Source organism: Engraulis encrasicolus, chromosome 7, assembly GCF_034702125.1.
Source record: "Engraulis encrasicolus isolate BLACKSEA-1 chromosome 7, IST_EnEncr_1.0, whole genome shotgun sequence".
Classification (NCBI taxonomy): Eukaryota; Metazoa; Chordata; class Actinopteri; order Clupeiformes; family Engraulidae; genus Engraulis; species Engraulis encrasicolus.
This window is the reverse complement of record NC_085863.1, coordinates 41,859,384-41,876,883: the sequence shown is the minus strand read 5'-3', so window position 1 is coordinate 41,876,883 and position 17,500 is coordinate 41,859,384. Positions and strand designations below refer to the sequence as shown.

Below are 17,500 nucleotides of genomic sequence, written 5' to 3'. Positions count from 1 at the left end.
AATTAAGACATGATCATTCTACATTTTAATGGTAGGTAAAATGGTAAAATACAGGTAATGGTAAAATACAGAACATTCTTTTAAAGAATACATATTAATTGATTTATATTTCATTGCCAACTAGTACCAGATAGGCACTTCCAATCAACTTCGAATTAAAGGGTTTATGAAACAAAAACAAACGGTCATTCCCATTAAAGCCTTGTTTTTTCTGATAGCATCGATGAGACTTTGAACCCAATCATCCTGGAGGAACTTGTGAAAATGGCAACTCAAAGTGTGAATTCTGTGAAATTTGGTGTGACTAATGAGCTGGGCTGTGACATCAAAGAGGAGAGTCCCTGGTTTGCTAGTATGGCGATCTGAGAAAACAACACACATTTGATGGACCCACATCTTATAAAGGAACCAAAATTCTGATACAAACATCAGCGTGTTGAAAAACCACACATCCAACCTCATGAGAAAAAAAACAGCAGCACAAATCTATTTCAGAGGCACTGATACATCTGCAGAAAGTGACATGTCTGACAGGCGAAGTGACGATTGTTGACCTAGCCTGACAGTTTTTTTTTTTTTATGGTTACGGTTGCCGTGGGCGCTTTGCCATGACCCAAAGATGACATGGCGTGTGTATTTGTTGACAAATGGGGGGCATTTTGATTCAATTGCGCGATATAGTGTGATTGAAATGCATGTAGGCTACATGCAAAAATATCATCAACTAGAGAAAAAACGGAGGTATTAGGCTGTTGGAAAAACACCCTATATAGCCTGAGTCCTCAGCATATTTTTAGCGTTTATCATTATTATTATTTTTTGTGCTCAAAGTCACAGGCGTCTCGTGTCCCTCAGCCTGACTCTGAGGACGAGGTGTGTCCAAACGTCAGCAACACCACAATACTAAAAACAAACAATCAACGCTTCAAAGTAGGCCTACGCTATGTGCATCTCCGTTTATTCGCTAAGCAGTAGCCCAGTCTGTGAGTTGGCTGTCCTCGACCGAGAGCACCACGCTGATGCGCGGATATCCTCCCAAAACCAATTTATTGACCAGTTGAATGGCAATCAACAAAAAGTGCATATTCTGAGAGCATTCGCATCGGTTTGGCATGTCATGTGCATTACCCTTTCCTGAAAACATCATACAAAGCAGATGGACAAGGTAAAACGAGTAGCCTAAAGCAAAGCAGTGCACTCACCTGTCTTCGTGCCCGAGCAGTTACAGGGGCAGTTTCAGTCTGCACGCCGGCGATGTCAATTGTTGGAACTTCTTGAGGCAATAGCATTCTCTTCAGTCCAACCATGCCCGCGATCTCCACATTTGTGGTGAAGCTTGCTTCAAAACCACGCATTGGATCCACAGAGCCCTAGCTTGTTTTAGCCTTCTCCTTGTCGGCCACAGTTCCATCATTCTTCACAGAAGGGAACTTGTGCAAAGATATTCCTTCTGTCAAGTAGCCATTTTTGCAGCTGGCACTGTTCGGCCCTCCAGCAACACACTGCTTGACACTGCGCTTTGTTTTGGTACTAGCCGCCATTGATCTGAACAAGGTGGAATGAGGTGAACTCTCCCCTTCTATGCCACGCATATCATTTGCATAAAATTTGCATGTGACAAAAAAAGTAAACATAACACTTTTTGGGAACATTTTAACATGACTTTTAGGACAAAATATCACCCAGACAATATCCCATTTTATTCACAAGGCTTAGAACTTTCAGAATCTGTCCTGGAAATGGTCAAATTCCTTTACTTTGTTTTCGTTTCATAAACCTTTTAAAGATACCTGTAAATACTCACCAGCATCATATCAGTCAATCAGACTCCAAACATGCCAACATGGAGAAAGGCCAAAGAGCTGTCAAAGGATGTCAGGGACAAGGTTGCAGACCTGAACAAGGTTGAAATGGGATATGATCCCAAGAACACCCTCCTCACCATCATGCATGGAAGTGGAAACAGTATGGTTTGAGGGTGTTTTTTCTGCCCAAGGCACAGCACAACATCATGGTGTCAGCAATCAGATGAAAGGAGACATTTACCATAAAATCCTGAGTGCAAACATCCTTTCCTCCCCTCCACCACTAGACTGGAAGTGTGCCATGGATGGGTCTCCCAACATGACAACACCCGCTCCTACATGGGTCTCCCAACATGACACATCACACATCCACAACAGAAGTTTACTAAGTAATAAACTAATATTTTATAGTATGGACCAAGCACAGTCATTTTTGCAGCTAAAAATGGCGGACCAAGGAGAAGATCCCCCTTTTCATGTATGAAAAGAGCCATTTTTCCAGTCATAATGAATTCTTAGTATTTGATGGTGGTGGTAGGTATTCATAAAAAGGTAACATTAGTGAATGGGTACCATGAATTCTGGAAATAATCAACTAAAAATCTTACAGTGTACCTTTTAAATATTTCTCTGAAAACCCATGCTAAAGAGTTATTTGATTTTTTGATGCATCTCTATAAGTTTACAAGACCATTTCTAAAAATCTCACAAATGAATGGTTAAAGAAAGTGTATATGAATGGAGACTGTTTAGAAGTCTTTCTTCTGTTTCAGGTGGTCATAAGCCTGAAAGAATTACTCCAAGGACAGAGCAGAGTCCTTAATGACATTCTAAATAATCCTAGAGGGTCAGCTGAAGACTTATAGAAATCACTGGAACATGTCACCATCTCTGACATATCTACAATACTGACGACAATTAACAAGAATCTGGTACGTTCTGCCAAAAAAATAATTGGATTTCTTACCAAAAAATCGTCACTGCACCTTTTGATTTTTACGAAAAAGCATTTACAGATCCCTCTCAAAAAATTTGCATATTTTGATAACGTTCATTGTTTTCCGTAATGAAATGATGAAAATAAAACTTTCATATACCGGTATTTTTGATTCATTGCACACCAACTGAAATGTCAGGTCTTTTATCGTTTTAATACTGATGATTTTGGCATACAGCTCATGAAAACCCAAAATTCCCATCTCAAAAAATTAGCATATCATGAAAAGGTTCTCTAGATGTGCTATTAACCTAATCATTTGAATCAACAAATTAACTCTAAACACCTGCAAAAGATTCCTGAGGCTTTTAAAAACTCCCCACCTGGTTCATTACTCAAAACCGCAATCATGGTCCCAATTGGACCCACCTGCTTTTAGCATTGAAGTCAATGGCAATGGCACTGCATGAGAGTTCTGTCTCCAGACATCCCAGATACCTTGCTGAAGAGGATCAGAGTGGATCTTGTCTCCCTAGCAAAACTAACCGTGTTATACATCTTATCTGCAACTATAGGAAACGTCTGGTAAAGGTTATTGCAACTAAAGGAGGGTCAACACCTATTGAATGCAAGGGTGTCCTTGCTGTGCTGTGAATGTTTAAATCTTACAGCAAAAACATTTGATAAAATGCAAATCTTTGGGTGGTATTGGTTAAAGCAGACACTGTTTGTTCCTTCTTGTGTTTTATGACCACTTTTGACTGAAATGTAAGACATATCGAAGTGTGTACAAACTTTTTCTATGACTGTACTTATTATTCTGTATAAGGAGGGCCCACGAGGAGTCCGATTTTGATTTACATAAGCCAGTTTAATATATTAAGGGGGTCCATTACAGCTGGTTGAACATGGGGAATTTTGTGTTCTGCCCCTGTACATACAGCTCCAGGCCACTTGATTAGAATAGTGTGAAAAAGTTGATTTATTTCCATAATTCCATCAATAATGTTAAACTGTCATGTATTATAGATTCATGGCCCAGTTTTTTTTTTTTTTACTATTTCAATCATTCAATTGTTTGTTTTTACATATTTTGGCCTTCCAGCTCAAAAAACCCATGAATTGGGTTTCCTTCACACAAGAATTTCCTCAGATGTTCTACACTGGAGCTGAAATCAACCCTCCTACGTTCAAGAGGAACTTCATGAACCACTGGATAAGAAAAAAACATTAAAAACATGGTTATACCCTCCCATTGTTTGAAAACTACTTTCAGGTCAGATATAATAGATTTATGTAATCTTCACTGTTAGGCACTGTTAGTGTGTCAAGAAATATTCAATAAAATTAGTTATTAGAGCTGGTTGAACATGGGGAATTTTGTGCTCCACGCCTGTACATAAACCTACCTTCACACAAGAGTTTCCTTTTGTGTTATTTAACTGGACTTCTGTTCTTGCTAGCCCACAATGCAAATGTATTCCTCCTCAACGCTAAGACAACCTTGTCATTTTATATTCCTCCTTCAAATAAGGCATACTACAACTGGGATTAAAATAAAAGACCATGCATCTTGACAACCATAAAATTAATTTAACACTTTGTTGCCAACACTGGTCTATCTACTTAAAATAGGCTCAGTGCTGAATGTAGCTAAACTCTTCTGTGCACGCCACGCTGAAGTGCCCCGGCATTTGGAAATGGAACGTTGAAATATACTTCTAGCTGCTGCGGGCAGCTCACGCTTTCTGCTCTATGAAATCACCTGTAAAAAGTGCTTCAATTTTGTTCACCTGGATAGATAAAATATTTCTAAGAGGAAAGTCTTTGCACAATGTCATGAGGCACAAGTCCAAGTCGAGTCTATTGATGATCAAGTCGCAAGTCTTGACATTTTGTCAAGTCGACTCGAGATGGACTTCAGTCCAAGTCACATGCCTCCAGTCCACAACTCTGGAGCAGAGTAGAGCACACATTTCAGGGTTCTGCCTTCATCAGTGCTGTTAGGTCGCCTGCGCACTGATGAAGGCAGAACCTTGAAACGTCTGCTCTCAAGAAAAAAAGTCCTTGTGCTTGACCTTACCGTCTTGTGTAATTCTGTTCTCACCCTTGAACTTCTCTTGCATCAAAACTAATACTCAACTCTGAACACTATTTGTTTCAGATGTTCTATACTGGAGCTGAAATGAACCCTGCTAAGTTCAAGAGGAACTTCATGAACCAGTGGCTAAGAAACAATATGTACAAATTATGCATTAAAGGGGTATGCCACTATTTTGGGGCTTAATACAGTTAAAATCGTTGACTGGGGTTTATAAAGGTGGCAGTGTCTTATTTTGCAAGTTGCATGTAGCATGCTACACGGATCTATTGACTTTCACTAGCTTAGCGACATATTCCCTCTTTTAACTTGTCTTCAAGCAAGACAACGAATGACATGAAAAATAAGACACTTTACCACCTTTATGAACCCTGGCCAACGATTTTAACTGTATTAAGCCCCAAAATAGTGGCATACCCCTTTAAGTACATGCTTTTACTGTCCCATCAGGGCTGGACTGGGGGAGAAAAAGGGCCCGGACACATTTGGCTTAAAGGGGCCCCTCGTAATTTCCGGTTCAGAACTGTTTTTTTTAACATTAATGAAAATAGGGGCCCACGAGGATGCAGAGCCCACTGGGAAATGCCCGCTATGCCAGATGGCCAGCCCAGCCCTCCGTCCCATTGTTTGTAAACTACTTTCAGATTTATGTGGTCTTCACTATTAGGCACTGTTAGTGTGTCAAGATGCATTAAATTAGTTATTGCATTATGTATTGGTGTTTTGCAGGAGGCACCATGAACTGTATGTCTCTGCAGCTCTCGTGTAATTAATATGGTTTTCTGTTCTTGCCTCGTCCTGCAGGTGTACTGGGTGGGTCCCATGATCGGTGGAGTTATGGGCATGTATGACTTCATGCTCTTCCCCCACACATGCATGGCTTGGCTGACAGGCTAACCACCCTGAAAGGCAGCCGGCCTCAGGAGTAGGACACCCGCAGGGAGCCCATCAAACTCAAGACCCAGGCCCTTTTCCAGGGGTCCCCAAACTAAGGCCCGGGGGCCGGATGCGGCCCGCCAGGCCCCTTTGACCGGCCCTCCACCTCTCTGTATCTCACCATTTGAACTGGCCCAAAGAAGCAATCCTCACAGGGAAAAAAGATAAAACATATTTATCAGCAGGCCTTCCTACAGTTTAATTTTGGCTATAACAGGCAGTGGCGTAGTATACAGTCCACATAATTGATCCTGGCCCCTGATCACAGTCTGGAACGATAACGTGGCCCCCAGAGAAAAAAGTTTGGCGATGCCTGCCCTATACTGTACACCTGCCACCAAGCCAGGGGAAGCAGGGGCCAGCCAGGGAAGCAGGGGCCACCCACCACCCCCTCACTCCCCAGCTTCCAGCATCCCAGCTCTCCTCCTCTAACTTCCCCCTGCCCCTGCCCCGTCACCAACAACCAGCAACCCCAACAATCAAAGACTAACATCTACTGTACCCTATCCAAGCCCCTCCTCCACTGTTATGGACATGGCGTGTCTATACTTCGCTCACTGACAAACTTAATTCTAACCATTGCAACACAGGGACAGGTGGGCATTGAAATGGCAAAAAACAGACCTACAGACAAACCAATACAATCAAGATGGCCCTTGCACATCAGGGCCAAGGAGACACAGTGCTGTTTGTCTGCTAGAGCCACTGTGTCATTCAGACTAAGGCATGAATAAAAAAACAATTTTCAGTGGTGAGTTGCACTCCTAGCTCACACTCTGTCCTGCGAGTAGATTCGAACAGTGAACTTGGACATGCATATTTTTTCAATTAATTTTTATTACATCTGATTACCGGTATGATGTCAACCATTTTGTTTCTCTTTTTTTGCTGTGTGTGTGCTGCAGCTTTTTATTTTGGGTTTATATAATTTCAAAGCATGCATGTGTTGGTATCATGCAAATGTTCATTTTTCTTGTTTATATTTCGCTTATTTGTGTGTGTGGCGTGAGTCTGTGTGGAATGTGTGTGTGTGGTGTGAATCTGTGTGGAACGTTTGTGTGTTTGTGTATAGAGCGTGTGTAGAACATGTGTGTGTGTGTGTGTGTGTGTGTGTGTGTGTGTGTGTGTGTAGAATGTGTGTAGAACGTGTGTGGACTGCTGCTACTGCTGGTGGTGGAGTTCTAGAGTTGGACTGTGTGTTGTTCTGGACTGCAATTGGGTGTTGTGCCTTCAGCTGACTTCAGGTGAGTACTGCAGTGAATGTTTTCTCTACATTCTAGTGACATTGTATCTTGCTTGTGCAGCAACGTTGTTTACTGACTTTGTTGGCCACAGAAGGAACTGTGCACCGCATTACCACTTGGAACTTTCAGTTAGGTCTTCAGGACTGTCCTGACATGTTCAGAGCACCTGGAGTTCATCACCAATTTCAGTCAGTGCTGCTCTGGAACTTGCCAACTCTGTTTGCGTTTGGCATCCACAACTTTCACGCTGTCTGGTACCCAAGATGGTCTGGGTGTCTACTAGGTGATGCCACTTCTTGACCTCGATTCAGCTTGTGGATGTACTATTTCAGCCATCCTACAAAGACTTCTCCGCACAGTCTTCGCCTTGACGGGGTCACCCTTGTGGTCAAGAGGGTTCAGCTTGGCCTTGGCCTCAACTATCCTCACGACGACACCATGGTTGCAGCTCCACCACAGGGTACAGGTAGGGTATAGGGTAGAGTAGAGTAGAGTAGAGAGGTAGATGCTTGGTTTCACAGCTCTCTTCTGATGTTTGTCTTTTCAGAACTTGTCTTTCAGCAGGTTCTGGCCGAGGCACATTTCTTTCTTTATTCTTCTTGGAGAAGTTGATCTCCGCTTACGTCTGAGATTGGTGGTGATTTCTGGATATTGTGGGCGTGGCGGGCATAGTCTCCCGGGGGGGGGGGCGGTCCTGATTGCCTGGCTGGGGGTTCTGCGTGGCGGTTCGGTCCGCGGTTCCTTCGGCTTACTTGGGGTGGGTGGCCAACAGGGTCGGTGGAATGCCTTACTGTGCAGACAGGAGGCAGTGTCGTTGGGGTGTGGAGGAGGGCATTCACTGCAGTGCTCACTCGGGCTCAGCTGAAGGCACTGCACCCGGTTGCAGTCCAGGATGGAGTGTGGTTCGGATCCGGGGCTCTGCCGCCAGTAGTGGCAGTGCTCAGAGAAGGTGTGGACAAGTGGTGTGTGTGTGTGTGTGTGTGTGTGTGTGTGTGTGTGTGTGTGTGTGTGTGTGTGTGTGTGTGTGTGTGTGTGTGTGTGTGTGTGTGTGTGTGTGTGTGTGTAGCGTGTGTGTGTAGCATGTGTGTCGCGTGTGTGTAGCATGTGTGTAGCATTTGTGTGGGTGGAGCATGTGTGTTTTTCTTTGTGTGTGCGTGTCTGAATTGTTACTGTAGCTTTGTATTTTATGTCATTACAAAGAATACATGTGTTGGTTTTGGAAAGTGTCTTTCCACTTCTTTCCATGGGTGTGTGGTTTATTTATCCATCAATATGTTAGTCTTCTTATTGCACACTTCTGTATTTATTGTACATGGTTGTATCAGTATGTTGGTGGTTTTACTGCATTTGTGTGTGCTGTGCGTAAATGTATCAGAGAGAATGTAAATCCATGCATCAATCTGTTATGTTAGTTTCTACTGCTGTTTCTGTTTCCCGTGTGCCTGTGTGTTGCCCGTGTGTGTGTGTGTGTGTGTGTGTTGCCTGTGTGCGTGTGTGTTGTGCGCGTGCGTGTGTTGCCCGTTTGTGTGTGTGTGTGTGTTGCCCGTGTGTGTGTGTGTGTGTTCATTGGGGACTGGTCAAACGTGATTTCAAACTTCTGCGCTAACCCTGTTACATAGATTTTTTTTTTACAATAAAGTATACTTGACTTCCTCACTGTCCTGTCCAATAATGGCTCGATATGTCCACAAAACTACTGTGCATTGCCGCCAGGGTGCAGTGATATAATTTTACATCTGCTCACTAGAAGGGGTATTTAGATGTGTGGGTGTGATTACAACAGTCAATCACTCGAGGGTCTGTCCCTTGTTGTAAGGTGTTTGGGTCTTTTCATAGAATTTTCCCCCAGATTCATGTTCACAGAAAATGAGCCAAGGCCAGGGAATCTCAATATTAAAGAATTAGACCAGTTTCTTGACAAAAATCTTGAGTGCTCTGAGTTTACTCACTTTCTTCCCTTTTTCCTTATCCTTCTGTCTCTGTGAATTTCCGTGTATGTATGCTTTTTTAGGGTGGCTCATATTTACCCTCATGTCCCCTTCATCCTATGATTTTTCTTTTTTATGATTTTTTTTTCTTTAGACCCAGGTACAAAGGACCCACACACAGACGTGGAAAAAATGAGACCACCTAGAAATTAGTTTTTCTGGTTTACTACTTGCTACTCAATTTTTTTCTGCGGCTGTAAATGACGAAAACACAAACACCTTACAAGGGTTAGATGAGCAGGGTGTGAGTACAAGAGCTGACCACTAGATGGTATGTGTATATGTGTGGAGGGTGTGATGACGACAGTTGACCACTAGATGGTGTCTTATACATGTGGAGGATGTGGTAACTACCGTTCACCACCAGGTGTCCTCCTAGACCAGCTGCTGGAGCTGATGACATTGGTCAGCAATGACAAGGATTGATTACTGCACGGACCTACCGAGCCCAGGGCCCAGGTCACCAGAGTCAAGGGGGCCCTGAAGCAAGTTCAAGAGTTTGTTATTGTGTAAAGAAAGCAACGAAATTGTTTGGACAAACCTCTGCAGTATATTTCCATTCTCGTGTTGGATTACAATCACACTTTCACAACTATTTTAAAATTTTCTCGGGGAACAACCCCCAAACTCCAAGACAATATAAGGTCTCCAACATCTGTTCTAAGACCCCAAATGTTTGTGTAAACGAGTAACACCCATGGAGGGGGGGCCTTTCCTGATTTCTGGCCCAGGAGCCCGATAGAATCATAATCTGTCCCTGAATCTGTCTCCACAACTCACCAAAAGGTCACAAGCTTGACTTTTCATTAAATTGATCTCCATGAGTGTGTTGTTGACAATGCTGAGAGACAGCAGGGTGTGATGACCTAGAGGTCACCTTATGACCTTGGTACTCAGTAAGCTCGATCGTGATGGCACATTGCTGCTCTGTCTGCGCTGCACGCTTTGCCATTTCAATAAATTTTGGTTCGAATTCTCTAACCAGAATGCGTCTTAATTTTTGCGAGCGAGCCCAGTGTTGAACTGAAGACATTGGGGGTTACAACCTCAAGAGACGGTTACAACTTGAAACCTTATTTCAATGTCTGGGGCCTTGATATGCTACAGCAAATGTGCCGTCTCCGCCATACATAGGTACTACTTTACCAAGCTAATCTGCTATATGACCTCTATGTCTACATCAAATCTGCTGGGAAAAAAGGGTTTTATAGTGGGCAGCCATGGCCTAATGGTTAGCAAGAGGGTCAGAGGGTTGCAGGTTTGAATCCCACGCTTACATCTCCCAACACCTTCAGCCATGACTTAAGTGTCCCTGTAAATAAGTCGCTTTGCACAAAAGCATCAGCGTAATGTAATGTAGTGTAATTTTAAAGGTAAAAAACTGGTTAAAATGTGTGTAATCTACAGAGATAACATCAGTTTAAGATAGGGTTGCCCTTGAAACACGTAATAGTCCAGTATTTAGAAACAGAAGTACGTTTCCGTTTTGAGGTGAAACAGATGCAATTTCCTGCATTCTAACCAAATTGCGTCCCAAGAAATACAACACTTTCTGGGGGACGACCCCCAGGCCCCCTGCACGAATGAGGTATCTCTCATTTCCCCCCAGGGAGTTGGCAACCCTTGTTTGAGACCTTGAGTGCGTTACAATATGCGGCCTTGCCTCCTCCACTTGTGCTTGTTTCCTCGCCCCGCCTCCTGGCCCCTCCTCCGTGGAGAAAACGATTAAGTTTCCCAGTTGTCAGCCTAGCCACATCAACTTTTGAGGGATTGTTTTTCATTTACCATCCTAATTGCAAATGAGAAAGACTTTACAATTGAGCTTTTGCAAGATATTGTAATATAATGCTGTTGTCAGTGATGTCATCATGACATATTACTTCCTGGTACGAGGAAACAAGCACAAGTGGAGGAGGCAGTCCAAGTCCAAGTCTCAATATGGCTAGACCTACGCTGCGTGAAGTGATAAAACTCCATGTCTCCTAAGGCTGGACCAACACTGTAGGTACAGTATTTAATCCATTTTGCCAAGGTTATTCTGTTAAGTGACTCTTTTGAATATCAGGATGAATTTTGGCACAATCTCACGTCAACCATGTGCCTGGCATCGTATACTGTAGTGAGTGTGCATTGCGTTTGGTGTACTGCAGTGGTCTCCAATTAGTTTTCTCCAAGGGCCAAATTATGTAGCACAAGTGAGGCTGCGGGCGAAACCAACGCCCCAACCCATGAGAAACAAGTTCGATGTCTGGACAGAGAACAGATTTTCGCTATTCCGTTTTCCCTTCTTGACAATGTCTGTTATGCGACTGTTAGTATGAGATCTAACTCTCTGTGAATGCTTTGTAGAGAATGAGATATGACCCACTGATGTTTTAGTGATCGAAAATCACACACATTTTTTTTTTCATTTGTTCTGAACTCATGCTGGGCCAAATGTGTGCCATGCCCGGGCCGGCTTTGGCCCGCGGGCCTTTGTTTGGAGACCAAGGGTATGGGGTAACAATGTGATTTCCACCTGACCACCACCTCTCCATCAAATGGCTGAAAATCAACTCTAGTTCTAGTTCTATTTCTGGTCGGCCGCCGTGGTGAGGCTATTGCACTGTCACAACAGGAATTGTGAGCTGTGACGTGTTACATACGTAAACCCCTGTGTGTGTGTGTGTGAGAGAGAGAGAGAGTGAGCAGTGTGAGCCGCAGCTAAATGAACAAGTTGCTTACTCTATATCCAGTTGAATCCCACCATTACTGCTCCCTATACCTTCATCCATGGCTGAAGTGAGTAAGGCACCTAACGCCACATTTCTCCAGGGACTGTAACCAATACCCTGTCAAATAATTTCTGTTGCTTTGGCTAAAAGTGTCAGCTACGTGTAATCTAATGTAATGTAACTCGGGACAGAACTGACAAAAGCGGTCCCATGATGAAATAACTTGAAACTACACAAACAAATCGAGTGTGTGTGTGTGTGTGTGTGTGTGTGTGTGTGTGTGTGTGTGTGTGTGTGTGTGTGTGTGTGTGTGTGTGTGTGTGTGTGTACACGTGGGTGAAGTATTCAGACGCGCCTTTTTCTTACTTTTTATTTGAATATTTTTCATCAAAAAAGTTTTATAATAACACAACAGCTATCAACACACCCCGAAAGAGAATGCATCTCATTCCTGTTTCCTCAGTAAAATATATCCTTCCTTTTCAACATCAGAGCAGAAAAATAAAACATCGTCTCGAACATCATCAGGGTATGGCAGTTAGTAACAAAATCACACGCACAAAAAAATACATCATATTTTCTATCAAGAGAGTGTGTGCAGGTGCATTCAGAGGCATTGTGCAAGACAAGAGATTGTGTGTGTGTGTAGGCGCGCGCAAGCATGAGCGTGTGTGTCTAAGAGGGTTAGACATGAGTGATTGTTTGGGATTCTCGTAAATATTTTGTATGTAGATGTGTCTCATGGCTGATTGCTGCCCCCCAGTGGAGTGGAGTAAGTGGATAAGGTAGAAACGACTCAAGCCCGTACTTTTCCAGGATCCATGTGGTGTCAGGTGAACGCCCCTTTAGGAGTTCCCTTATAGCGCGTTCAGGCCAACTGAGAACCGTGCTGGAGCCCGTTCCCGCACCTAATCGTAAACCGGCTGTCGTGCCGACGCCACAGATATTTGCGTTCGCGAACCGGAAAGTTGGTTCGCAATGTGAACCGTGACGACAGCGTGGCCGTCAGCAGGTTCATCCGGCTAACACAGTCACGTGCGGAAAAAGTTCAGAGCCCGGTATGCACACGGGGGTTTCACAGATAAGCACTTTAGTGCCGAACGTAACTGGTGCGGTCACCGGCTCTGGCTCCGTTCTGGTCGACCTGAAAGCCCTATTAGTGCCATAGATAACGGCAGCACGGATATTCTGCAGAGTCGCCACCAAGCGCCACAGAAGGAGAAGAAGAGGAAAGGGACGACGGCCCCCTTAGGAGACCGGACTTGAGCACACTCCTTTGCACTGGGTGGGCACGGTTTGATTTGCCTTGACCTACCATATTGACTACCTTTGGTAGTACTACCCTGTGTGTGTGTGTGTGTGTGTGTGTGTGTGTGTGTGTGTGTGTGTGTGTGTGTGTGTGTGTGTGTGTGTGAGATGAGTGCTGGGTTGGCTAGTACACACACAGAGGGTACAACACGCCTGCTATTTGCCAATATCAGCCATCAGCTGTTACCATGTCATTTCTTTTTAGATATTCTATTCTATTCTATTCTATTCTATTCTACTCCATTCTACTCTATTCTATTCTATTCTATTCTACTCCATTCTACTCTATTCTACATGTCATTTCTGATAGATATGTCATTGTGTTTGATATGTGACTTCCTGCATACAAATAAACTATTTACATGCGTGCATGCGTTCGTTCGTGTGTGTTTGCGTGTGCGTGTGTGTGTTTGTGTTTGTGAGAGTGTGTATTTTGATGATTGCGGAGCGTTCTGCTTGTCTTTGGCAATGACGTCTGAATACACATACACACAGAGACATCTTCAAGCCCACACACATACAAATGCTGTGAGGGAGTACAGTATGGCAGAGCGAGTGTGTGTGTGTGTGTGTGTGTGTGTGTGTGTGTGTGTGTGTGTGTGTGTGTGTGTGTGTGTGTGTGTGTGTGTGTGTGTGTGTGTGTGTGAGAGAGAAAAAAGAAAGAAAGACAGGGCATTGTTAGTATAACTGATCTCATCTCCTCATCTTCAGGTGTGTACGTGTGCGTGTGTGTGTGTGTGTGTGTGTGTGTGTGTGCGCGTATGTCTGTGAGCGTGCAACACACACGTTTCAGAATCCTATGTGGAACATACAAATGTGAGATAGTATGCCCAAAGGGGTGTGTGTGTGTGTGTGTGTGTGTGTGTGTGTGTGTGTGTGTGTGTGTGTGTGTGTGTGTGTGTGTGTGTGTGTGTGTGTGTGTGTGTGTGTGACTCAATCTGGTGAAATAGGTCTGGGGGTGTGTGTGTGTGAGAGAGAGAGAGAGAGAGAAAGAGAGACAGAGAGAGAGAAATGACTGAAGCTTTTTAAACAAAAAGGCACACCGGAAATTGTACATCTGAGTTGAGCGCAAACGTGTGTCTGTGTGTCTGTGTGTGTCTGTCTGAGTGTGTGTGTGTGTGTATGTGAGTGGCTGTGTGGAGTCCATGCGTGTGTGTGCCTGCCTGGTTTTATTTTCAAAATAAAAACCAAAAATTGAAATTAAAAAAAGGTCAGAGGAGGAATTGTCTGTGGTTGCTAAGCAACATGGCATCTCCAGCTCCTTGGCGATTGTTGCCATATGACATCATGGCCGCTCGCTGCTGATTGGATGATTAGTCCTTGAGTGACCTTGCTCCTCTCCTCTTCATCTCCTGCTCCGTTCCTCCTCCTCTCCTCCTCTTCCTCCTCCTTCTCCTCTCCTCTTCTCCTCCTCGTCCTCGCCTCTTCTCCTCCTCCTCTTCTTCTCCTCCTCCTCCTCCTCCTCCTCTTCTCCACTCAGATGATGAACGACGACTTGTGCCGAAAGTCTCCCTGCACAGAGAGAGAGAGACACACACAAACACATTTTCGTCCAATCTGAAGAGGAGGTGTGTGTAGTGTTGTGTCGGTCTGGTGGCAGTTGCATCCATATGTGTAATACATAGCCATAAGAAGTAGAGACCGACTGATCGATCGGCCGGCCGATTTAATCGCCCGATTTTTGCTATTTTTTAATAAATCGCCATCGGCCGATTTTCTCACTTGGTTGCGCCGATTGTAAGGTCGAGGTCACGTGCCTAAAATTAATGAAAAACGAACGAAATAACAGTCGAGTGGCTCCCCCAGCTGTGATCCTGCCCCCATAGTTCACTTCAGGGAGCCGTTCAAAAGAACCGGCTCCGTGAACGTCACACCTCTCTATCAGGCACACCTCTCTCAGGCACATCAGCGGGCAGCTACTGGGAGCCCTAATACTGGTGGTAACCAGTGTGAAGTTTACCTCTAAAAATACAATAGGAATTTAAAATCTAAGCGAAATTTTATCAAAAAAGGATGCAAATCTGACATGTGATTGACTTTCACCCCATGTCTATTTGTTTTCAACGGCAATGGAGTTGAAATCAAAGTTGCTAGTGGTGTGTGACCACGAGTGCCTTTTACCATAGCCTTCCTACAGCTGCTTATATACACTCCAAACTGAATAGCGGTTAGCGTTAGCGATTGCTTAGCACTTTTATTTGTGACTTTAACCCACAGTTGGAATAGTATCATGCTATACTGTAAGCATGTTGCGCATAAGTGACATTATTTTTTGATAGCTTTGTGAATCCATCCTGTAAAATTGCCTCTGCTGTGGCTATAGCAAGTTAGCTAAACATGCTAGGTTACGACAGAACTTGCTCATTTAAACGGAGGCACAGAGAGGAGAGCTGCCTTTGTTTACATCGCTGCCTGCGTGCATGTGAGATAGAGGCACTTGATCTGATTGGATCAGCACGAGTTTCACATTGACCCATGAAGTGCAGGGGAAGTAGTGCTGGCTATAATAAGAATTAAATACAAATTAAACAGCTTATAAACATGCACTGATTGATTGTAGGCAACAATAAAATAACAAGATAATAATAAATAACAATTAATAATAAGCTTAATTATTAACCATGTACATGTGGATAATTCATACAAGTGTATTACACTGACACAATAATATTTATGCAATTTGTGTTACCTTTTCTTACATTGCCTCTTGAAAATATTGGAAATAAATCATGGGCCATCAGACAGCTTTTGCCTCCCTTGTGTATTTGTTACCGGTCATCTCACAGCTAATGTGCGGCCCGGCCCCTTGTTTATTTTCCTGTATTTTCTTCACTAAAAAAGTTTGGACAGCCCTGGCCTACATAATATTTCTACTAGGCCTATCTATATGAATATTAAGGGTGTAAATAGAACATATGTTACTTTTAATTAATAAAATACATATGTTATGGATAAATAAATGAAAAAGAATATTGTTTATATACCGGTATATTTTTAGCATGCCAATTGAGGATAATATGATGGCATATCGGCCCAAAAAATCGGCTGGTCAAATCGGCCATCGGCTTACTCTGACCTCTAAGCATCGGCATCGGCCTTAGAAAAACCCATATCGGTCGGTCTCTAATAAGAAGAGAACAAACATAGAGAGATGGCATGTGCGACGTGTGTGTCAGAGAGAGAGAGAGGCTCACCTCGTCTTCCGTCCGTACATAGTCCACTCCTTCACTTTTCGCAGGCGCTTTGAAACTGCAAACACACACACACACACACAAACGTCATTATCGCGCACAGACAGATCACATTATGAACAACACATGCACACATTATTACTATACTCATGAACGGCGTGACGTTTTCCATGTGCGTTACGCCCATTTGTGGGGGAAAACAGCCCATGCAAGTCAATTGGTGATGTTGGGGTTTAATAAACGAAAGATACAGACCTGTAGTTTAGCGTTGTTAACGCGCAACATGCCGAAAACGTGTTGTGTTGCCGGCTGTTCAAATTATATAGCCAACCAGCCGTGGCTGATGCATGGACTGTTCATGTAGATAAGCCGATGTAGCATGTAAGTTGATGAGACATTTGGTTTGTTTTCACCCATAAATGGGCGTAACGCAAATTTACGAGGAAAGTACCCGGATGGCCGTTCATGTTTCATTAACCCTTTAGAGCAGTCAGTGGCTCCCAAACATTTTTCTGCTGCGACCCCCTTTTGGACCTAAAAATATTTCAAACATTTTTTGTCTGATAATATTGCTAAATTCTAATTTGATATTCACGGGAAAAGTAAAAACATGCATTCGCCTCATAAGTGAGAACTGATACTAACTAATTTATGTTAGTTATGTGAACTATTAACCCGTGTTTCCCCCCATTTTCATAAAAATGCACATTTTCAGACATTATTTTTGGTGTAAATGGCCTTAATTATCCTTTTAAATGAGATTACATAAATGATTTGGCATGTGGTGTACGTCAGACTGAGCGTTCAGCTGCTACGCTGATGAGGCTTGTTGACAAGTACAAGTGCGGAAGTGATGATAATGATGATAATTGGATATTTAGGGTCGCACTTGTAACTCAGTCTAATAATAACTTTTTTGGAATCAAGTGAAACAAAATGTTTTTTGGTGACTCTCGTGCTCCTCAGTTCTCTTGTACAATCTTGTATGCACATAGTATGTAGTAAGTATATTTTTGCAATCACAAACGATTTCTATCCATTTGAGCCTTTTGTTTACACATAAGTAGAGTTTCAGCTCCCTGAAATGGACATAAGTGTTCAGCTGCTTGTTGACGAGTACAAGAGTAATAATGATGGTGATGGGGTGATGAGATGGGATGAAATTAGCTCTGTACAGGAGAGTACAGTGATGAGATGGGATGAAATTAGCTCTGTACAGGAGAGTACAGTGGGACTGGAGCAGCAGCAGTGGCGGAGAAAAGCACAAGAGAATCTG

At 43.4% G+C, this 17,500-nt stretch overlaps 2 protein-coding genes across 2 annotated transcripts in view; both read right to left on the bottom strand.

Moving 5' to 3' along the window:
* LOC134451849 (protein turtle homolog B-like) overlaps positions 1-9,414 on the bottom strand; it is a 46,592-nt gene extending 37,178 nt beyond the window's left edge. The window contains exons 1-2 of the mRNA XM_063202246.1: positions 9,274-9,414; positions 7,815-7,941 (exon numbers count right to left, since the gene is read on the bottom strand). Coding sequence (XP_063058316.1) covers positions 7,815-7,941; positions 9,274-9,414 — 268 coding nt within the window. The remainder of the gene's footprint in view (positions 1-7,814; positions 7,942-9,273) is intronic.
* A 5,045-nt stretch (positions 9,415-14,459) lies between these two features.
* jam3b (junctional adhesion molecule 3b) overlaps positions 14,460-17,500 on the bottom strand; it is a 42,078-nt gene continuing 39,037 nt past the window's right edge. Inside the window, exons 8-9 of the mRNA XM_063203596.1 lie at positions 16,228-16,282; positions 14,460-14,545 (exon numbers count right to left, since the gene is read on the bottom strand). Of these exons, the coding sequence (XP_063059666.1) occupies positions 14,510-14,545; positions 16,228-16,282 (91 nt within the window). The 3' untranslated portion in view covers positions 14,460-14,509. The remainder of the gene's footprint in view (positions 14,546-16,227; positions 16,283-17,500) is intronic.